General features: G+C 45.5%; 1 protein-coding gene across 2 annotated transcripts in view; it reads left to right on the top strand.

Moving 5' to 3' along the window:
* Positions 1-19,984, top strand: part of Diaph1 (diaphanous related formin 1) — an 88,205-nt gene extending 68,221 nt beyond the window's left edge. For both annotated transcript variants that reach the window (XM_051163585.1, XM_051163584.1), the window contains 10 exons: positions 6,448-6,546; positions 8,265-8,359; positions 8,647-8,748; positions 8,998-9,237; positions 9,338-9,467; positions 10,302-10,426; positions 11,235-11,399; positions 11,504-11,639; positions 13,462-13,548; positions 19,432-19,984. In XM_051163585.1, coding sequence (XP_051019542.1) covers positions 6,448-6,546; positions 8,265-8,359; positions 8,647-8,748; positions 8,998-9,237; positions 9,338-9,467; positions 10,302-10,426; positions 11,235-11,399; positions 11,504-11,639; positions 13,462-13,548; positions 19,432-19,589 — 1,337 coding nt within the window. In that variant the 3' untranslated portion in view covers positions 19,590-19,984. The remainder of the gene's footprint in view (positions 1-6,447; positions 6,547-8,264; positions 8,360-8,646; positions 8,749-8,997; positions 9,238-9,337; positions 9,468-10,301; positions 10,427-11,234; positions 11,400-11,503; positions 11,640-13,461; positions 13,549-19,431) is intronic.
* Positions 19,985-23,759: the final 3,775 nt, after the last annotated feature.

Raw genomic sequence — 23,759 nt, 5'->3', positions numbered from 1 at the left:
TTTATTGTATAGGATTGTTCTGGCTGTACTGGCTTGTTTGTTTGTTTGTTTGTTTGTTTGTTTGTTTGTTTTTTCATCTGAAGCTGAGAATTGTTCTTTCAAGGTCTGTAAAGAACTGTGTTTGCATTTTGATGGGAATTACATTGAGTCTGTAGATTATTTTTGGTAAGATGGCCATTTTTGCTATGATAATCCTACCGATCCGTGAGCATTGGAGATCTTTCCATCTTCTGATATCTTCAATTTTTTTCTTCAAAGACTTGAAGTTCTTATGATACATGTCTTTCACTTGCTTGGTTAGAATTACACCAATATATTTTATATTATTTGTGGCTATTGTGAAGGGTGTTGTTTCCCTAATTTCTTCTGCAGTCTTGCTTATCAGGCTTATGGTCTTGGCTTCTATAAGAAAGCAGGCGGAGCAAGCCAGTAAGTAAGCAGCACCCCTCCATAGCCTCTGCCTCAGCTCCTGCCTCCCAGTTCTTGTCCTGTGTGAGTTCCTGCCCTCACTGCTTTTGATGATGAATGATGAACTGTATATGGAACTGTGAGTAAAATAAAGCCTTTCCTCCCCATGTTGTTTTTGGTCATTGTGTTTGTCAGAGCAATAGTAACTCTACCTAAGACCGTTTGTTTTAAAACCCAGGCTGACCTTGGTCTCATAGTCTTTTTTTGCCTTAGTCTTTGGAGTGCTCAAATTGCAGTCATGTGCCAGCATTTTCAAACGGTTGCTTGATTTGATAGATACTATACAATGGATGTTAATTCTTCTACCATCTTTAATTCATCTGGTTGTTCCTGTTGGAACACAGTTCAAAAATGGAGTCTTATGAGAATTCTGAGTCTGAGAAAACTCCAAGGAAACAAGACAAGAGAGTTGGGACCTCAATTTCTTAAAACACAGACTTGTTCTTGGAATGTGTTTTCCTGCTCCTCTTAGGTGTAGTGGGTAAGTGTTAGTTTGCTTCAGATTATTCATTACTGCTCGCTGCTGTCACTGTATGCCTCTATGGAAAACCATGTGGCTTGTCCTTGAGGTTTATACAGCCTGAACTCATAAGGACTTTACTTACATGATTCTTCTTAACCCTCAGAGTATAATAATTCCCTGTGCTCTGAATAAAGCTGGCCATTGCATGAGACTTTAGTCTGTCTCATTTTTAGACTCTTTTTTTTTTTCCCGAGGTCCTATCGCCTCTTAGAGCAGTAAAAAGTTCCTTTTTATATTTTAAACTAAATTGTTTAATGAATTATTTTAGACTTATTCTGTCTTTCTTATGGACTTGTCCTGTAGGATGAATCTGTTCACAGTTATTAGAGAAGACATTTCCGTCTGATAGTAATCTACCTGCTGCAGCTTTTTTTGGCTAGTATTTCTTACAATAGGCGTATCTTCTGCCACTGTTTTACCCTCAGTATATATTTCTGTCTTTAACATGTATCTCATGTAAGAAGTACATACCTAGTATGTTTGGCAAATACTCATCTTTTTCTAGAAATGAATTTAATTCTTTGGAGTTGGTCTGTTCCGTATCACTGTTTATTTTCTGTTTGATTTTCCTGTTTCATGTCCTCTTTTCCATTCCTTCCTTGTTAAGTATTATTTTAAATTTTAATTATTATTTTTGATTTCTCTTAGCTTTTGCTATCCTTCTAGTGGATAGCCAAGACTGCATGTATATTTGACTTCCTACAGTTTTCTAATAAAGATGGTAATTTTCACCACTTTTTGAGTGCTATAATGAATCCCATGAGCAGCACCATTTAGGAGACTCTTACACATCACCAAGCTCAGCTGCTAGTTTGAGTGCAGCATGGGCCACCTCTGGCCACAGCGTCTCCGTGCTGACCTTGAGGAAATACTTCCTGGATTTCACCTCAGTGATTCTGGTCTTTTCTTAGTAACAGATGATTTTCCAGCCCTGGCTGACCAGCACCAATTGTTCCATTAAAGCAAAGGCTTTACTTTAATGGTGCTATTTTTTTTTAATTAATCATTGTTGATTCTTCAGCCCCAGCTAACCAGAAACCACAATCCTTAATATTAAATAGGGATGGGAACGGCCCCACAGGGTCTGAAGGGACTTCCAAACTTCCCTCAAATCATCACAAGTCAGGTCTCCATCATCTGCACTTCTCTCATTACTCAATGGATTTTCTAGCCCTTAGCTCTAAAATCCTTCCACAGCCAGTCCTCCTTACAACAACATGGCCAGATCCATCAGAGTAGTCCCACTTTCTGGTACCAGTTTCTTCTCCAGTTACTTTTCTGTTGCCAAAATACAACACTGACCAAAACCAACACGAGGAGAAAGGGTTTATTTCATTTCACAGTTTACAGTTAGTCCATCATGAAGGGAAGTCAAGGCACATTTGCACTCAAGATGAATCTTTTTGAATTCCTAGTTTAATGGGGAAAGCCATGGGCACCCCTTACTTTGGGCAGAAAGTAGGCCACTCCTTCTTCACAGAGCCATCAGATTTGTCTTGAAGAAGTACTCTATCTAGTATTTAGTGTACTTCCCCAAACAGTTCACCACCACTTAGCAACTATAACATGCATTATACCGACATTCTTAGATAATTTTCCTTTGGCTCTATCATTTCATTATATTGACATATTTCTAATGTCATGGGACCAAGCTAGACTATCTTTTGTTTTAAACTTGATTATGCGTGGTGGAGGAGTACGTGTGTACTATGGCGCACATGTGGAGACTAGAGATCAGCTCGTGAGACTCGGTTTTCTCCTTCCATTCTATGGGTTCCATGTAGGGGGCAAGTGCCTTTACCCGCAGAGCATCTCACCAGCCTCAGGCTGTCTCCTAGCATCTTAGTTTCTTGTTATTATTGGAAATATTTTTTAATAATCTATTTTTTGAGATTATAATATAATTACACCACTACCCTTCTCTTTGAGCTCTCCCATGTACCTGCCTTGATCTCAAATACACAGCCTCCTTTTCTTTAATTGTTGAAGTGGGAGACCCATTGTTCCAGCACTGTGGGATTAGGTCAGGATCAGCAAATGCAGCCAGCCTGTCTTATTAATGAAGTGTTATTGGATCACAGCCATCTACTTATTCAAGTTGTCATTGTGGGTGGTTACTTTTGTATTTTACCACTAGAACTGAGTAGATATGCTAGCCTAAATTATTCATCATCTGCTTGGTTAGAATTTTCACTGATATGAAGAAGCAACATGACGAAAAACAACTTGGGGAGCAAAGGGCTAATTTTACCTTCCAGCCTCTAAGTCCATCAGTGAGGTGAAGCCAGGGCAGGAACCTAGCAGCGGCAACTGGAGCAGAAGCCATGAAGGAACACTGCTTGCTCCTCGTGGCTTGCTTAGCCTGCTTTCTTACAGCACTCAGAACCAGCAGCCCAAGAGTGGCACTGCCCACAGTGAGCTGTGCTTCCCACACCAGTCATCAGTTAAGAAAAGTCACCACAGGCTTGACCAAGCTGGTGGAGTCATTTCTCGACCGAGGTTTCCTTTTCCCAAATGACTCTAGCTTCTAGCTTCTGTCAAGTCAACATAAAACTAGCCAGCACACCATCTAGTACTTTAGGCAAAAATTAACCAGTCTCTGAATTCAAGCAACCTTTTTTAATTGATCTGAGTTTGTTGTAGAACTCTAAATATATCTTACGTATTTCTGAAATTTCTTACATTTCTTTAGTCACTTAACATGTTTCCACAGCATCACTATTTTAGCTTTATACTACTATATTTTGTTGACTCTGTAGCACTTACAGAGCACATATATCAAATTACAGAGATCCCTACACATAAAAGCTTGGAAATAAAAGCCACGCATGGGGATGTGTGCCTTTAATTCCAGCACTTGGGAGGCAGAGGCAGGTGGATCTCTGTGAGTCTGAGGCCAGCCTGGTCTATAGAGAGAGTCCAGGACAGCCAAGGCTACACAGAGAAACCTGTCTTGAAAAACAAACAAACAAGATTGCTTTTTTTTACATGGCATGGTGGTACATGCCTTTGATCCCAGTACTTGGGAAGCAGAGACAAGTGAATCTCTGAGTCTCTGAGTTGGAGGCCAGCCTGGTCTACAGAGTGAGTTCCAAGAAAACCAGAGCTATCTCAAAAAACAACAATACCCCACCACCACCACCACCACCACCACCAAGAAGAAGAAAAGAAAACCCCTCCCAGGCTTTTGTTGGTTTCAGAAGTAGTCAAGTTGACAACTAAGATTAGCTGCCATGGACTCATTCCAGGCAGTGGTAGGGAGCGTCATCTTTTTAGTAAGCCATTCCCCAGCCACTCACCCAAGGTTTTCATCAATCTCCTGCCAAACCTCTGGTTCTCCCTGCTCAAGTGTCTTCTCTTCACAATCCTTGCTGTCATCTAACATCGTGTCTCATCTATTGGCAGGCTTGGTCTGTTTCTCTTTATTAGAATGAAGACACATTCTTGTCTCTATTTTATTAATGTTTTACATCCTTTGCCCATCACAGGTTAAGTTCTCAGTAAGCTGCTGTTGAAGTAATGGATCTTCATGTAGTTAACACTGTCACTTCTTAAATTGGAACTCCTAGGCCAAAGCATGAATGACATTTTCCCTGAGCACTGGTTATTGCTCTCTACTACTGACCTAGTTACCCAGCCCGGGGTGGGTTTTTAATAGTTTTGTGTGCCTTTTGCCATATGACTTGGTCATTGTTTTGGTGTTATTATTTCTACCATATATAATATTCTATAGTGGTCTATCAGATGATGATATAAAATGACTTATGTTGTAGTAATGCCTGTAATCACACTACTTGGAAGACAGAGGCAGGAGGATTGTTCAAAGTTTGAGGCCAGTCTAATCTACAGAGTAAGAGCTCTGGGCTAGCCAGAGCTACTAGTTAGTGAAATCTTGTCTCAAAAACAATTTTAAAAGGGGGGTTATATTTGAAAGTATTCTCCCCCTCTTCAGCCCAGGTATCCCATTCCTCTACTCAGAAGCAGTTGATTTTGCTATTTTTCTTGGCTTTCAGAGGTATTTCTTTATGGCTAAAAACTGATAACACTTTACACTATACAGTTGTGTCAACCCAGTACAGTCTCTGTGTCCTACAGTATATGATAGCACCTGGCAGTTATGTCTGCCCAGTATGGTCCTTTTTTCCTTTTCTGTGCACTGCTCAGCCCTCTTCAGGAACTAGTGCTGGTCATTTTTATTAATTTTGCTGTAGTTAGTTGTTGAAGAAATGTTAATTAAATATTTTGCCTATATCCTTGAAGATCAAAATCGAGATGAGATTTTTGAAATGAGATGAAAAAATTCTCCATACTTAAAGGAACACGGGCTTTAAAAAAATAGCATGATACATATAAATGTCAGGAAACATTGAAGAATTATTGAATAAGGTACAGATCACAAATAGAGTAAAAATTGGTTTATTAAAACAGAGCGTGAATACATTTATTAGGGAAGACTTAGTGGAAACGGGTGAGTATATTCTTTGAATAGTAAAGAATGTAGGAGGAAAGTAGTTTATTATACCTCTTTGTTCAAATTCAGCAGTGATAAAGAGCTCGTAGGAGTTGGAGAAATGAGAAACATTTTTATAGGAGAGTCATGTTCAAAGTGGACTTTGAAAGATAATGAAGGTTTTTAGTAGACACAAAAAGGTAACTGTAGGAGACTTTAAGCATAGGGCCAGTAAGCTGTATCACAGAAATTTTTGAATGAAGTTTTTTTGTTTTGTTTTGTTTTTTCAAGACAGGTTTCTCGGTGTGGCCTTGGCTGTCCTGGACTCACTTTGTAGACCAGGCTGGCCTCAAACTCCTGAGTGCTGGGATTAAAGGCATGCGCCACCACCGTCTAACTTTGAATAAAGTTTTATTGGAACACAGCTATACCATTTGTGTACTGGTGTACAGCTATATTCATAGTACAATTGAACAGTTTAGCCAGGTAGGTGGTTGGAGAGATGAGTCATCAGTTAGGAGCCCTGGTTGCTCTTCCAGAGGACCTGGCTTGGATTCCCAGTTCCCAAATGGCAGCTCACAGCTGTCTGTAACTCCAGCTCCTTTTTCTAGCCTCCAGGGGCAGTACACACACATGGTGCACAGACAGACATGTAGGCAAAACACTGGTACACATAAAATAATTTTCAAAATTTGTAACAGATTATATGGTTTACAATATCTAAAATATTCGCTCTTTGGTTCTTCACAGAGAGTTGGCTGCTTTCTGTAGGTAGTTTCTATTTAAGGAGGAAAGCATTACTGACTATTAAAGAAATGAAGAGGAGATATTTTTGTGGGGGCATCTAGTTACAAAAGAGGCTAATGAGATTAGTCCTGAAGGAATACAGTGGAGATACAGCTAGAATAAGAGAGGAAGTAACAGCCATCCTGCCAGGACAGTTGTAATTCAGTAATGTGCAAAAGTGGCTTATCCTTAATTGTCTTTTTCTAATTTCCCTCACTAGCCAAGAAGGATCAAGAAGGTGGAGAAGAAAAGAAATCTGTGCAAAAGAAAAAAGTAAAAGAACTAAAAGTCTTGGATTCAAAGACAGCCCAGAATCTCTGTGAGTAATTTTGTGATCCCAGCGTGTAAGAATTTATTTCTCTGGTCTAAGGTCCCTCTGTGTGAAACTCGTCTTGTTGAATTCCTGCTCTGTGCCAGGCAGTGCGAGTCCTTCAGTAGCACAGCAGGGTTGACAGTTACCCAGCTTTATGTGAAGGAAGCCGGTGAAGATTTTGGCAATGTACCTAGTTGTAGAGCTAAGAGGAGTCTCAGAGTTTGCTTCTGTATCTTATTTTACTGAGTGCTAGGGAGGGATTGCGATGTGACTTTGCTGTGTGGCTTGGCTCTCCTTGAACTGGCAGTCCTCATGCTGGAGCCTCTGAGTGCTGGGGTTATGGTGGGCACCACTGTGCCTGGAAAACCTCTTTCAAAGTTCACTTCTCCTGTATCAATAGGAAGTCTATTGCAGGGTCATTCTGAAAGGTGGGAACTGATATGCTAAACAAGGAAAGTTCACCAGAACAGAGTGGCCATGAGACTTGAGTCAGGTGCCAGGTAGGGCCTTTATAGAGTGCGCTCGCTGGTTGCTGTCTTTTCATTGGCTTTTTGAGGATAAAACAGAGGAAAGTTCTAACGGTGAAAAAAATAGATTACTGTGTTTACAGAATGGTGTAAAGGAAAGGAAACAGATGTTGGTAATAGAAGGGAACATTGGGTCAAAGGTTTTTAAGATAGACTTGACTACATATGCTGAAGGAGAAGAATGTTAGGGTCGCCTTAAGAGCTGGTCATAGTGACACACATCTTTAATCTTAGCACTCAGGAGGCAGATCTCTGGGTTGGAGGCCAACCTGGTCTAAAGAACATAGAGCCAGATAGAGAAGCCAGCGTGGATGGGCAAGAGATGAGTAAGAGCGAGCTGCTTTTATAGCAGATTTGATTTTATGTGTTGCCTGCATGCATGTAGAGCCTGAGGAGGCCTGAAGAGGATGCTGGACCTGCAGGAACTGGTGTTACAGTTTCTTTTGAGCTGCCACATGGATGCTGGGAACTAAACAAGGCCTTCTACAAGAGCAGCCAGTGCTCCTAACCACTGAGCCATCTCTCCAGCCCCAGTAGAGTACTGTTGATAATATTGAAGAATCATAGGAGGACACGGGGAAATTGGAAAGGCAGAGTCTATTTCTTAGGAGGGGAACTTGGCCATTTTAAGAATGAGCAGGCTGCCAGGTGGTGGTGGTGCATGCCTTTAATCCCAGCACTCAGGAGGCAGAGGCAGGTGGGTCTATGAGTTCCAGGCCAGCCTGGTCTACAAAGCGAGTCCAGGACAGCCAAGGCTACACAGAGAAACGTTCCGGAAACAAAACAAAACAAAAAGAATGAGCAGGTCTGGTTGGAGATGTAACTCAGTGGTAGAGTTCTTGTCCAGCAAATACAGGGCCCTGGGATTGGTCCTCAACTCCAGGGCGTGGGGGAGGAGGGAGATGCGGGGAAGTGAACAGGTCAAGGCAATGGCATCTTTGTGGGAGAGGGGGTCTGAGTCAGGTGAGTGTTCTAAGATTCCTGTGAGCAGAGTCATGATTTTGTTGAATGTGCTGAGCAGTGGAGTTGCTGTGTGACGTGGTGTGGCTTGTGTGTGGCAATGGGTGACAGCAGAAGCTCCAGCACTGCACTCAGGCTCAGATGGATTTCAGCTCCTTAGGCGGGGTGGCCTTTCTGGGTACTCGGAATAGGGAGGACGGTGAGAAGAACCTGTCTTTGTATCTCGTTCTCTGGCAGCAATCTTCTTGGGTTCCTTCCGCATGCCCTATCAAGAGATTAAGAACGTCATTCTGGAGGTGAATGAGGCTGTTCTCACTGAGTCAATGATCCAGGTAAGCGCGAGGAGGTTCTGCCAGAGCTGGCTCCTGTGTTCAGCTGTCTACCAGCCTCACCTCCTTGCTTGGTGAGCAGAGGCTTCTTCAAGCAATTTTGACTTAAAATGCAGGCTGAGGAAGCTGCTGTGTCCCTGCTGATTACCTCAAAAGACTCAGGAGTCCCCCCCCCCCCACCTCACATCCCCATGCTTCCTTCATCATCATTGGGCAGAGTGTGGGACTTAGAGACACAGGCTTTACACTCAGGCTTTCACCACATACACAGCATTTACTCTGATTTCCAGAACCTCATTAAACAGATGCCAGAACCAGAGCAGTTAAAAATGCTTTCTGAACTGAAGGACGAGTACGATGGCCTGGCTGAGTCAGAGCAGTTTGGCGTGGTGGTGAGTAAGGCCTGTAGCAGGCGGCTCTTTCCCAACCCCCTGTTCCCTTCCCTCTGGAGACCAGCCTGGTCGATTGCTTCTTGCCTCTTACCTGTTTTGAATCTTTTAGTCAATCAATTTCTCTATGCCTTCCCCACCCCACCCCCTTGCTCTGGAGCTCTCATCTCCCCGAGGAGGCGCATCCTGTTATCTTTTCTTGACGTCTCTGTCCATTAGCTCCGCAATGGAATTTGTGTTCTTCCTCACTAGATGGGCACAGTGCCTCGGCTTCGGCCTCGCCTCAACGCCATCCTCTTTAAGCTACAATTCAGTGAGCAGGTTGAGAATATCAAGCCTGAGATTGTGTCTGTCACTGCTGCGTGTGAGGAGCTACGTAAGAGCGAGAGCTTCTCCAGCCTCCTGGAGATCACACTGCTTGTTGGGAACTATATGAATGCTGGCTCCAGGAACGCTGGTGCTTTTGGCTTTAATATCAGCTTTCTCTGCAAGGTGAGCCATAGGGCTAACAGGAGGACAGAGGGAGTCCAGTATTGGCCTAAGGTGGTTTAGGGCAAGTCCAGACTAATGGTTTCTCCTGTCCCCCCTCAAGCTTCGAGACACCAAGTCTGCTGATCAGAAGATGACTCTGTTGCATTTCTTGGCTGAGTTATGTGAGAATGACTACCCTGATGTCCTCAAGTTTCCTGACGAGCTTGCCCACGTAGAGAAAGCCAGCCGAGGTAAGGCAGCGTACAGCAGAGCTGGAAGGTAGTTCTGGGCCAGCAAGATGGCTCAGTGGGTAAAGATGCCTGCTTCCTACCCTTCAGTCCCAGGGACCAGCAGAGTAGAAAGAGAGAACCAACTCTCATAAGTTGTCCTCTGACCTACACACACACACAAATAAATACATGTATTTTGAAAGTTTTTCTAAAAAAGAAGATGGTTCTGAGCTCTGAAAGTCTCTTCATGGGGAACAAAACAAGACACCTCATGGACTTGAAGTTAGTTTCCGTTCCAACCGTTGTAAGCGAGACTAAAGGAGAGGTTAGGCCTTCAGGTACCTAAGGTGCAGGGAGGCCTGTGAGACTGGAGAGCGCTTCCTGTGTACCGGGGGAAATGCTCTTCCCCTTCTTTCGAATACCACACGCATTCTCTCACAAGCACGCTGAAAAGATGTACAGTGTAGGTTCACAGCTTTCCTCAGCAGTGGGCCTCACTATCTGGAACTACCCAAAACAACATCAGATTTAAATATCCTGCTTCTGTGTTCCTACCTATGTCTCCTCCCTTCACAGCCCTGTTAACTTGATATAAATGAGACCAAGGTCTCAGGGTTCCCATGGGTTCTTCTTAAATTAAATGACGTTTGCTTCTGTTAGCATTGTACAGTCTGTGAAGGTTGGAGGTGCAGTTAGCAACTACTCATGTTCTTACTGCAAGGATCAAAAGCACCGTGTGAGTGAGAGTGGTGTGCGGGGGCTGGAGGAGCTCGTGTTGAGAGGAGCAGGGAGTGCCTAAGCCTAAGCCAGTAGGTCTCAGTCTGGGCGCTAAGCTCGGCTGCTCTCCTCCCATAGTGTCTGCTGAGAACTTGCAGAAGAACTTAGATCAGATGAAGAAACAGATCGCTGATGTAGAACGCGATGTTCAGAATTTCCCAGCTGCCACAGACGAAAAGGACAAGTTTGTTGAGAAGATGACTATATCCTTTCTTGGAGCACTTGGTCCCTAGAAGGGAACAGCTTCTCCCAGGGGAATGGGATAGATGACAGCGTTTAGTTTTTACCTTTGAGGGTTTTTTGGGTTTTTTTTCCCTTTCACTATATACTGTTTTTAACACTTATTATAGAAGGGAAAATAAACCTTGTAGATAACTGCAAGTCTGCAAGTGCCTACTCTGTGTCCCTTTCCCTTTATAAACACACCTACCTTCATTAAAAGACCCATTGTTGTCACAGAGACACTCTTTCACAGAGGTAACCACTGCCACTTTCAGATTTACACCTCATTGTTTATTTTACACAAAAACTGCATTGCTTTGCTTTTTCTGTGTATGCCTCAGCTTTGTTTCTTTTTGTTTCCTTTCTTTCTTTTGTTCTTTTTTTCCCTTTCCAGCCTTGTCTCTGTAGTAGCCTATGCAACTTCTCAATAGAGGGGAATAGAGTAGGTGAGCCATGGCTGTGGTTTGCCACTCTTTTCCCAAATGTTGAGAGTGCCTCTGTCCTGTCATGAACAGCACTATATGGCACATCCTGCACAGCCTACTCTGCTCTTTTCAGTGGTTCTCTGACCTGGGTCTGCTGCTTTTTGTTTTTGGTTGGTTTGGTTTTTCAAGACAGGGTTTCTCTGTGTAGCTCTGGCTGCCCCGGAACTCGCTCTGTAGACCAGGCTGGCCTTGAACTCAGAGAACCATTTGCCTCTGCCTCCTGGGTGCTGTGTTTAAAGGTGTGGCCGCCGCTGTCCAGCATGGGTCTGCTTCTTGGTCTTGTTCCTTTACTCCTTGGCTGCACAGCTTTGTGAAGGATGCACAGGAACAGTATAACAAGCTACGGATGATGCACTCCAACATGGAGACTCTATATAAGGAGCTAGGTGACTACTTCATCTTTGACCCCAAGAAGCTGTCTGTGGAAGAATTCTTTATGGATCTGCACAACTTCAGGAATATGTTTTTGGTAAGCAAGGGTGAACTGCTAATTTTTCATGGGGTTCCTAATGATTAGCAGTGGTTTACATGTTTTCCACATACCCTCCATCTGGTCTCCCCTCTCTGCTCCAGCAAGCAGTCAAGGAGAACCAGAAGCGCCGGGAAACAGAAGAAAAGATGCGGAGAGCAAAATTAGCCAAGGAGAAGGCAGAAAAAGAGCGACTGGAGAAGCAGCAGAAACGAGAGCAGCTCATAGACATGAATGCAGGTGGGAAGTGTGAAGGGAGCTTTGGAAGGCTTCTCCGTTCAGAACCCAGCACCACACAGGGTAGCGCAGGGCTAAACGGGGCTCTTGGCAAATGGCTTTTGGCAACCTTCTACCTCCAAGATCCCGGTGCTGGATGTTACATGTTTTGTTTTTCCTCTCCTTTGCTGGCCCTTGGATTATGTCTCATTACCCTTGTGATTTGGGAATTGCTGCCACACTTAACTCTTTACTTCTGCCTGTCAAAAAGTGTTCCTGACCTGATCTCATTCCTGCTGCTAAATATTTTGAATTCCCAAAATGTTTTCCCAGCTCGTCCGTCTGGTCTCGTAGTGGCTCTCCTTTCTCCTTACTTTACCAATACAGCTTTCCTGTTAGCACTGCCTGTTGTATGCACGTCTGAGATCCTAAGTGGATTCAACTTCTAGAAGGGGTGAAAAACTGGCCACTCTCCAGCAGAGCCATGTCTTTGTTGGAGCATATGGTCTCAATTACTGGCCCTCTGTTTCCTGTCTCTGCTTCTTTCCTGCCGAGGATTCCCTGCCCCCCATTACTCCTTTGGGCTTCAGAAATACAGTAAATACAGCATATGTTGCACATCGCCCTGAGCTCATCTGAAGGGGCCATGAGCCTGTGAAAGTGAGGGGTTCTTGAGACTGTCAAGACTTAAAAATTTGCTCACCATGAACAATAAAGACTAACATGGTTTGCTCCCAAAGACCTTGAGAGTGGTTCCTTGCCCTTACCTCAGTTATATTTACGCCAACAGCTTTGTTCCCATAACACTGTTAAAATTCATGTCAGGTATTTATCATTTCCCTCCCCGTGTTCTCCCTGGGCCTCCAGGGCTTTCCCCCTTCTATATTGCACAGGATGTAATAATGGGAGCAAGGTGGAGTCCAAATGGCATTTGAGGTAAGGGCTATACCCAGCCAGCAGGTGGCGCAGTGGACCTTACCCTGTTCTAAATGCCTGTGTCGAGCAATTGAATTGAATGTAGGTCAGCTGCGCTGGTGATGCTCAGACAGCAGGTGGCGCAGGCTCTAATGAGCCCTAGTCTTTAACTCTGTAGCCAACCAGCTCTTTGGGATTTCAGTTTCAGATTTCACTATCCTGAGCTGTTGCCATGGAAACTGAGCCTGGCTAGAACTGGGAGTCTACATTAACTCTTTGCATTCCAGCCAGGTTGCTTTCAGCTCTCACATGCTTTGCTTTCTTCAGGAAAATGCAACCACTGGAAGCATTAGTTACGTGAGATACAGTCTTGACCAGTGGACTTTCTTCCTTTAACCCTACAGCCTAAGCCTACAGTGATTGTTGCAGACTGGTGTGAAACACTGGGACCCTGGGATCAATAATAATTACAATAGTTGCTTTGTACCCCCCCCAACACATACATAATTCTTCCTACATAGTCCAGGCTAGCTTCGAACTCCACATCTTCCTGTTTCCACCTCCCAAGTACTGCGGATATAGCCACGGTCACTTTGCCTGGCACAGCTGCCTTTGGTTTATAACTGTGCTCTCTGCTTACCCAGGTCTTGGAGTTAGACAGTCCTACTAGTTTGTGTGCTGGTCTTGATCAGTGTGGGTAGGATGACATTGCACTAATAGACAGTGAGTCTTCATGTGATTTTTAAGCTGACACAAGTTAAGTAATCATGAGTCTAAGGCTTGACAGGTTGAGCAATTCTTGTCTGTTTATGATCTTTTAGCCAGTGTGAGAGAGAGAAAACCACACAGTAGCCATGCATTTCATGTGCAGCTTGTTATTGCTATGCTGGTTTGGTTGAAAAAGTTATACCTCTGTCTTTGTTCATGACAGAGGGAGATGAGACAGGTGTGATGGACAGTCTTCTAGAAGCTCTACAGTCGGGGGCAGCATTCCGACGGAAGAGAGGGCCTCGCCAGGGTAAGTAAACAGAAGGAACCCAATTGGGTGGGGCGGGGACCAGGGTTTCAGGGTCCTGCTCCTGGTCATGTTAGTGGAGGGCCGAAGAACAAAGTGATGTTCCCGGGTTTAGAAACCTCCCCATTTCCATGTACTAAGAAGGGATTATCTAGGCCTCATCTTCCCACATTAGGAAGTCCTCACTAGGACCCTTTGGAGTCCTAGATGTGATGGCTTCTTTCTGTCAAAGACTAAGAACTACAGCCGAAGCATCACTGTGACAGAGCTAAAACCTGGCTCCCATTTGCTGGCAGAGGGTCTGTAGACACATTTGATACGAGCCTCACTTGGAAACTGCTGTAGAGAGAAGATACCTGGATACAGTGGTGTCCCTAGGACCTATAGTATCTGACACACCCTGGAAGGAGGACCCTAGCCAAGGGTGCAGATTGGACAAGCCCACTTATAAACTCAGTTTCCTGGCCCGAGTGGTTGCTGTCATTTTCTTTTAATAACTGGCTGCCTCTTTCTACCTGTACTTCAAATACTCAGGAAAATTTCTTCCCAACAGCTCCTCTGGATATGCTCTAAGTCCTTTCCTAAACAACAACAACAAATCCCTGGTTACAACTCCTCCATTCATTACATGGCAGTTTCAGAGTACAGGGTCTTAAAAGGAAGGAGAAGTGGGTGTGAAGGGCTTAGAGCTCTGGTCAGAGCATTTGGCTTTACAGATAGGCCTTCATTGGCAAGCATAGCTAATGGGGCTCCTTTGGTTCTCACAACACTATTTCCTACCCAGCAAAAGTACCATGCATCTCACTGGACTGTCTTCCCTGACCCTCTTAACTAAGCCCAGGCTGCTTCAGACTTTGTTGGGGAATTCCCTTTTAAGCCTCTTCCTGAGGAATTGTACTAGAGGCCCAGATGCTTCCTGTGCAGGCAGCCAGGCATCAGGGACTTCCCTCGGCTGGGGATGCCCCGGTTCTACTGCTTTCCTAGGGAAAAGTCAGGACTTGCTGGTAGAGAAGAAAGGATTTTGTCAGAACTACCTTTTCGGTAGAGAATTCAAACTAGTCAGTGTACTGTCTCCCGCCTAGAGAGACAATGGGAAGGGGAGTTTTAGGAAATACCGAGATTAAAAGAAATTGGAAAACAAGGATTGCATAGTTTGTCATCTTCAGCTTGTACTCTTGTCTTTCTGATCTGCTTTGCTAAGCTCACCAAATGTCTGGGAGACTCTCATTAAAATATTTCTAGTAATTCTGGAGAGCTTTTTAGACTTGGGTATACTTTCACATCATCTAAAGCGAGGTAGTATCACATCAGACATGACAGAAAGGCATCAGAGTGACTTGCCAAGGAGTTAGACTCTTCTTTTCAAAAACAAAAGGTGGGGGTGGGGCTGGAGTTTTGAAAGCCCCATTCTCAAAGTACAGGGGCTCCAGGGGTTGCAAGCTCCCTCCAGGGCTGCTGGACCCAACTGCCTTTTAATCCAGTGCCTCATGTTGTGTTGGCCCCCAACCATAAAATTATTTTTAATTCTACTTCATAACTGTAATTTTGCTACTGTTTTGAGTTGTAATCTGATATGCAGGGTTTCTGGGATGTGACCCCCAAATGGGTCAAGACCCACAGGTTGTGAGAACTGCTGCTCACGACCAAATGCTGAGAGCCAAAGACCCAGCAGCACTGTCAGTCTTGTCTGCTTCACAGTCTTTCCATTCTCAGAGGCTGCTAGCTTTCTCCCTAGGTCTCTAGGAATGTTAAAGTCTTCTAGTCTCTGGAGACATGAGGGAGGGACCCATATACAAAGACCTATTGAGGAGTTGGAAGAGGAGAGTTACTATCGGGGCTGGGTCATTAAATTGCTGTGGTCTGCAGGGCGTGGAGGAACAATGGCTTGAGTGTCAGGATGAAGAATCCATGTGATTGTATCACAGCTGCTACTTCCAGCTGTGATTGAGTCAGCTTGTGGTTTTAATGACTCAACTCTATCTCCAACCCTGAATAACATGTAGGCCAGCTACATGCTAGAATGAAAGTCCAGACAGACATCTATCTCCAGAGTGTTCCTTCTTCTGTCTCCCTTATAAACTCTACTTAAGGTAGTCAAGGTCTGTGTTAGAGCCTTGAAAAAACCAAAGGCCCTACTAGTGATTGGTATCCACCCTGCTCTTAGGTAGGACGAGTTAAGATTCACCTACGGGTTTGTCCAAGCGTAATGATAAAGCCAGACTTCTGTGTATCCAGCCCAGGGCTCTTCCCCTTAAGCCTGTAGCACTGGACAGGAAATGACAATGCCTTCTCTCTGGGCCAGAAACTATTAGAACGAGATTTCTGGGAGTGGTGAAACTGTACTAGGGAGGTTTTCAGATGACCCCCTTGTCTGTCTGGAAAGAGTGTTCCCATGTCACTACTCTTCCCCAATTTTGTAAAAATAGGACAAGAGGTATAATTAGGATCATTTCAGACAAGGATGAGTTATTTAGGATGATAATGAGTGTCCCATCTGTCCTAGTTTCCTCTTCCCTGAGGAAGCTTATTAACAAGAGCATTTCCTCTTTAGTGGTAGTTCATAGCTTGTGTCTCGGGATTCTTTTTTCCTGAGCCATTAAACTTTTTCTAATTGAACTGCAATCCTACTACTACTTAGGTTTTACTTAGGTGTTTGTTTATCTTGCTTACCTCCACCTTGCAGCACTCTAGCTATAACCGTTTTCTCAGACTCTGCCTCTACCCCCCAAAGCTGCGGTGCATTCTTCTAGTCAGTAATTGCTCCAGGTCCTACACTGTCACACACTGGCCTGCTTCTGTGGCTGCCCCAAGTCCTCAGTCTTACAAAGGGAAGCAGTCAAGTTCCCGATGGTCTGCTCATCATAACGGTGACTATGGCGATAGATAAGAGACTGGGATGCTGGGGTTTCCTGGTTCTTTTTTTCATCAGTTGGAATATGAGCTTTCTCATTCCTGATCTTGGATCACTTCCTGCCCATCCCCAGTGTACCTACTGCTTTCAAGGGTTAGAGGGGAAATTGTGCTGTTTTCTCTGTCTGCCATGTTCCTCTGGGTTGTAGAACATATGCAGTAAACACAGATACCCTGAAGCTCTGCTGGCTTAGGTACAACAGGGAACCTTAGAAGAAGCAGCCAAAGAAAGCAGCAGCTTACGACTTGCTGCCCTGGAGCTGTTAACTTCTGTGTTGCTCCGAGGCAGGTGTTCATAGTCTAGAGTCAGCAGTTACTCCAGTTCCTTCACTAGAGTTAGACGATGTGCACACATAGGTAGCTGCAGTGAAGAGATACTAATCACCATTTTTCTGGACATGACAGGGGGACCCTGGAGAATGAAGTGCTTTAGGAAAGAGTGGAAAAGAAGCATATGAGGAGAGGCTAAAAGCAGGCACATCCTCTTACATCAGCTACTGATTTTTGTCTCCACAGTTCAACATCTAACTTGGTGAAGCCCTGAGGATGTAGGTCTCTTACACACACACACACACACACACACACACACACACACACACACACACACACACACACACACCTGTGATCTGCACCTTGGTACACCCATAGGCTGTCAGCAGATTTTTTTTACTGCTCTGTCTCCTCTTGGTAGAGAGCCCTTTGTGCCCTTGGAAGGAGCAGCTGGAGGAGACCTCTAAGTTGGTAATCTGTGGGTGGATTGTGTGCTCCCTGCCTGACCTGTGGGCAGCCTCTGTGTGTGTGAAAACCATATAGCTCTGGGTCATGGCTCTGCCAGCCTGGCACTGCCAGCCCTGGAGAAAGCTTGGGCTCTTATGGTTTGACTTCTGTCTACCTAAAGCTTTTTGCTGGCCCAAAGCAGACACTTGTTTGTGGCCCTTCTGGACTCTTCCTGCTCATGGCCCCATTCCAAAAGTCTAGGTCCCGGGTTTTGTTTTGTTATTTTTGTTTTTGTTTTTGTTTGTTTGTTTGTTTTTTGTTTTGACAATCTCACTGTGTGTCCCTAGTTATTCTGGAACTCTCTATGTAGACGGGGCTGGTCTGGAACCAGACTTCAGACCCCCAAGTGCTGAGACTAACAGTGTGGGCTCCCACACCCCAACTTTTTTTTTTTTTAATGGCACCATTCCCATTCTCAAGTATACAGTTTGGGGATTGTCAGAAAATTGGGCAGCTGTCACCATTTTTTAATTTCAGAATTTTTTTTTTCATCTCCAAAAGAAACCTGTATCCATTAACAACTACTTTTTAATTTACACATGAAAGTTGTACATATTTTTGGAGTATCTAATGATGTTATACATGTTCAAATTGAGGTAAACCTTTCTTTCTCTGGTAAATAACGATAACTTGGTCCCTGGTATTGACCTTTTTTGTTTTTGTTTTTTTGAGACAAGGTTTCGCTGTAATAGTCCTGGCTTTATAGACCAGGCTAACCTTGAACTCAAGAGATCCGCCTGCCTCTACCTCTGCCTCTGCCTCCTGAGTGCTGAAATTAAAGGTGTGTCACCACGCCTGCCTGTTTTTGTTGTTGTTTTTTTTTTGTTTGTTTGTTTGTTTCTTTGTTTTAGGTACTGACATGAACTTATTATTTAAAATGTGCGTTCATGCACGTGTACACATGCCACAGCTTGGCACCATGCTTGGAGTCAAGCATTTTTACTCACCGAGCCATCTTACCAGCCTCTGACAGGAGCTTAAATTTTAAATTAAAATCTTTAATAGAAGCAAGGAGTATTTCTATCCTTTGTCTTCAGAAATTTTGAGACAAAGTCTCATAGTTGAGGCTAGCCTCTAAGTATGCTGACCTTCAACTAAGAATTCCCTTGCTTCAGCCTCTCAAGTGCTGGGATTACAGGTGTGAGTCACTGTGACTTTTTTTTGTTTTTGTTTTTTTTAATAATTCTACCTTCTATCTCTGTGGATTTTCTTAAGCTGAGCACTCACAGGAATCAGTTTTATGTCTGGCTTTGAAAACTCCAGGTTGCTTGGTATATATGCAGTCATTAAATGCTGTGTAAAAGGGCATGGGACTAGGTGGTCATCATGGGATGGACGTGGTCCCAAGGAGCTATCCTCCTGTTGAGGATACTGAAGTGTGAAGTATGGATTTATAAGTGAGTAGGAGAGAATGTGGCTGAGATTTCTTTATATTATCTTTTCACCCCTCAGGGTGTGCATGCACACATATGTTGTAAACTTTGAAGAGGTGGGAAAGAGCCAGGCATGTGGACCTTGGTTATTGGAGAAATGCATGGGAGTTCTGTGTTGACAGTTAGTGGCTGTAGTCCTCTTTGCAAGAACCCCTCACAAGGCAACTAAAGGCTACCATTAGGTTAGAACAAGCCTTCCTGAGGCAGCCTTAAAGTTTCACCCATGAGCTTTCTGTGGAGTGCCTAAAAAAATAACAAAACTGTGTACTAAGCTTTAACATATTTAATTCCAACAAACCTAAATGAGAAAGTAGTCTTTGAGTATTGTTTATCTTGATACATGACAAAGCCAACACTTAAACCCAGTTCTTTTTTAAATTTTATTTCTTTTTTTTATGGGTATGAGTGTTTTGCATACATTTATGCATATGCATCCCATGCATGCCTGGTGCCCACAGAGGCCAGAAAAGGGCATTGGGTCCCCTGGAATTGAAGTTACAGATGGGAGTGAGTTGCCATATAGATGCTGGGAACCAAACCCAGGTCCCTCTGCAGGAGGAGCCAGTTTTCTTAACTGCTGTGCCATCTCCCTGGCCTCATATTTGCACCCAAAGTTATATTTTACATGGAGTCTCTCTCTGTCCCTCCTGATCAGGCCTCTGGAGCAGCCACAATTGCATGGCTTCTGGCTGAGCACCTGCTAGAGTTGTAAAGAGATTAGAAATCAGGCCTTTGGTGGACGGGATCTCATGTCTTCTCTTTGCAGTCAACAGGAAAGCTGGGTGTGCAGTCACATCTCTGCTAGCCTCGGAGCTGACCAAGGAGGATGCTGTGGCTGCTAGTTCTGCTAAGGTGTCCAAGAAAAATGAAGGAGTCCCCACAATCCTAGAAGAAGCCAAGGAGCTGGTTGGCCGTGCAAGCTAAGCTGGGCTTTATGGCCATTGCTGCTCCTAGGCATAGCCCAGACTGTCTACCTGTGGCATGTGCCTAAATGGTCAAGGGGATGCCCCTCTGCAGTGGCCACTCCACCACTGACCCTGTCTTTCTGTCTGACCTGCTGCTCTCTGAACATCACAAACAGCTTCAGCTGCCTGGAGGCCAGAAGGAAAGGACAGTGTAGGGGTGGCCTGAGTCCAGCCCAGCCAGCCCTGGCTGTTGTATTACCAAAGCAGGGTCCGTGTTTGCTGCCTTAACCCTGTCTCCTCTGTGTTGTCCAGAGGTCCTGGTCTCAGACAGAACCTAGCCTGCTTTCTCAGCCCCACTTTCTAGTGGGCCTTTCCCTAGGTCAATCTTGCTGCATTTGTGCTTGCCTTTTTTTTTTTCCCCCTTTCTCTGGCCCTGAGAATAGCATGGGACTTGTGAACCTTTGGGTTAGATCCTTTCACTGCTGTCTCCTCTGCTTTTCCTCCTGGCAGTTATTTATTACTAGTGCTGTGGCATTGGGAGCTACTTCTGCAAAAGCAGGAAGCAAATCCCACCCGTACCCTACTTTGCTGGGAAAGGTCTCAGCCACTCCCTGCCCCCCCCCCTCCACTGTGGCCCAGGTCTGAGCCATAGGCAGGTAACCAGGGCATAGCGACAGTGTGGGGTTCGCCCCCTGCCCGCTGCCGTGCTTTATGCCCTCGCCTCCCTGGACCCTCTGCACCAGCCCCCCCTCCCACCTCCACCCTGCAACTGAGCCCCTCTCCCCATGCCTTCCCCAGAGCTTTGGTGCATCTCATTTGGAGCGTGGGCTGTAGTGTGGCCATCCCAACACCTCACCCCCTCCATCCAAGGAAATGGGAGGTGGAGCCTCCTGGCTGAGAAATTGTTTTGCAAATGGATCTATTTTTATATGAAAAAAAATTTTTTTAAGAAAAATAACTTTGGTCCCCTTTCCCCTCCATAATAAAAGAGACTTGGTGGTAGGTTCAAGCATTCCTGGGGTCAGTCCTGAACATGGCCTAAGCGTTGGCCCCATCCCTCAAGACCACCTTGAGGCCAAGGCAGACCCTTCCCTAGCATCAATTCTGGGGCAAGAGAAATTTCTCTGGGTGGGCTGGGCCACACCATAGGGTAGCAAGAGCGCCAATGCTGTGTTTTCATGAATGTATTAAATTATCAAGCCAAATGTGCAGATGCTAAGTGGACGCTGAGAAGTGGGGGCACAGGGCACCCCTCCCCCACCAACCATATAAATGGTGAGCCAGACTAGGTGACCCAAACCTCAGGAAGCTCAGCTTCTCCGGCTTAGGGTCACTTTTCTTGTCGTCCTCTGTCCCTTTCAGCTTCCCCTCCGAGGCTATAGAGAAGGGGTGATGCTGTCCAGGCTTGACACAAAATTAGAGTTGCCAGAGCATGGAGTTTAGGAAAACACCAGGGCCAGTACAGGAGCCTTGTGGCTAGGGAGGATGGTTTGGTTGCTAGAGCTTGTGTCTGAAGGAGCAGTGGCAGCTCCTGGGAAGACTGATCCAGGGGGCAGATCTTCCCTGAGCCACTTCCTGCTCGCTGACATCTGGGGCTTTGACCCTTTTCTTTTTTTAATCACTTTTGCTAAAATGCATTTAATTAAAAATTTTTAAGTAGAGGGGACAAAATGCAAACCCCTTGCCTCTTGGGCTTCTGGGATGTCATCACCTCCAGTTTGATAGGTTTGTTTCCAACTGTCAATAAAGCATCGAAAGAGTACCCCGCTTCATTTGTAAAATTCTGGTTCTTTTCACTGTAGAGGTCTAGGCTTTTTTTTTTTTAGTGTTTTCCCACTCTGTTGTTGACCTGTCAGATCAGTCAGAAGTTTAACTGGCAGACATGAGCTTGGGCCTTGTGAGTACATGGTAGTTTCTTTGGGCCAGAGCCCCCTTTCAGAACTGTTTTCTGATAGCTTTTTGAACATTGTGACCATTTGACTTGGAGCCTTTTTTTTTTTTTAAACCTCATGTCTGTCTTACCGTTTGCAGGGTACCTCCAGATGCCACAGTTTTCTGGCTGGTACCTATGTCTTCCATCTGCACTCTGGGACTGGGATCCTGAGCTTCCCCTGTAGGCTTCGACCTTTTCCAAACCTACTTTGGGGTTCTTTAATGCTTACACCTCCCTTCCAACCCCCCCTACCCTAGAGAGTAGAGAAGAGGTTTATGGGAATAGGAGTAGTAGACCTTTTTGGACTCAGTTCTTGGGAGGGATTCCCCTGGCGTGGTCGGCAGGATTTCAGCAGACCAGCGATTCAACCAAAGGTTCTGCTAGAACCTGGAACAGCAGCCGGATCCTGGAGCTCTGGAGTTCTCTCTAGGAGTGTCCTGAAGTGGAGCGATGGACAGCCAACAATGCCAAGACCCCAAAAGCCCAGCCTCCTTTGGGCAAAAATGTGTTTCAGCTGGCAAAAAAAAAAAAAAAAAAAACCAAGCGCCCCCTCCCCCATGGTTCGTCTTCTAGTGGATAAACATCACCTGTTCTCTCTCAAGTCTGTTCCCCATCCCACACTTGGGATCAAAACAAAAACATGTACATCCACTTCACTCCCCAACCTGGGTCAGAAGCCCCAGGCCAACCACCAGAGGACTTGCCACTGTTATGTTTAAGCAGGCAGTTGTAACCTCCACAAAGACACTTTACAGTAAGCAGGCCCATGATGGACAGGGAGGCTCCTTGTCAGCCCTTTACTAGAAATAAAAACCTTTTAAATAGCCCCTGGGCATGCCCAGCTGCCTTCCTCATGTGGCCTTGACTGGAGGTTTGGGAGTGGCTACCTGCCTTCCCAAAACCCTAGAGGCAGTGCATTTCATCTCATCTGTTGGAGCCCACACACCAACTAGGGGGGCCAACCACAGCTGCGCATTGCCCTGCCGTCTGCTGCCTTGCCCGGAATAGAACCCAGGCACCCAGAACCCCGCCCTTCCAACACTGGGATCCGAGAAAACCCTGCTCTTAGCAACCTCACACACCATCACCCTTCCCACGCAGTCGAAGTCGGCCGGAAGGTTTGGTTTCCATGGCAACAGACCAGTAGGTGGCAGAACTGGTAACCAGAATCCAAGGGAGGAAGCCCAGAAACTGCTCTTCTGGCTCTTTCGATGTTCTTGCCCTCACTGACCCTCCTGAAAACCTATGGGGTCTGCTTGCGTTCTCCAGGAGCGCTGACAACCTGGGAGTCTAGGGCGGGGGTGCGGGCGGGGAGTGAAGAGAAGCAACTGAGCAAAAGGGGGGTGGGGTGGGTCCTAGGGCTATCTCCTCGCACAGGAAAGGGACTGACCCTCTAATTAGGCTTGCTACTGTAAAAAGGGGTGGGGGTGGGGCAAATTCCACTTAGAGAAACTGAGGCCCAGGTTAAAGACTGTCCTCAGAATTGCCTCCTGAGCACTCACGCCGACTAGTCATCAAGCCTCTAGGCAGCTGCAGAGGAGGAGGGTAGACACGAAAATCCGCCCTTCTTTGGATCAGCCCCCTCCGCTGGCTGCAGGGAGGTAGCTAGTGGGGAAGGGGCGGGAACTAGAAAAAAGTCCCCAGCGCCCTCCCAGCAGCATTTCGGTTCCCACCCCCACTCGCGCTGCTGCACACCGCCCTCTCTCCCCCCTCCCCCCGTTCAGGGTCTCCTTTTCTGCCTGGAGACAGCCCTGAGCACAAATCTGCGCACTCAGTTGCACACGCACTCAAACTCCCCACCCCCACGATGGACTCGCCAGCGACACCATCGCACACTGATCCACAAGCACCATTGCAGTCCATCACATATTGTTAGAGACACCAGGGAATCGGAAGCATGCACGCCATATTGGACAGTCATATGCGGACTGTACACGCAATTCAAAAATAGACCGAGACGCTTAGTGACACTCAAACAGCTATGACCCTTTGGTCTATTATGTGGGATAAACCCCTCTACTCCACCCACATGCCCTGTGTTCTTAAACAGAAGGCGGTCAGCCTTTCAGAAGAAACCTTTTTTTATTTTTAATTTTCGAAGAAAAAAAGCCATATAAATATTAGAGTATAAAACTTGCGAGAGATATCGGAAGGGGGATGGGCAGGTGCTACGTGACTATGCCAAGATAAGCTTTTATAGAGGAGTCAGTACAGGGAGGGGGGTCGCCGCAGCGTGTGGACACAGCACAAAACACA

This window comes from Acomys russatus, chromosome 20 (genome assembly GCF_903995435.1).
Source record: "Acomys russatus chromosome 20, mAcoRus1.1, whole genome shotgun sequence".
Lineage (NCBI taxonomy): Eukaryota > Metazoa > Chordata > Mammalia > Rodentia > Muridae > Acomys > Acomys russatus.
This window is presented reverse-complemented; position numbering and strand designations above follow the sequence as displayed.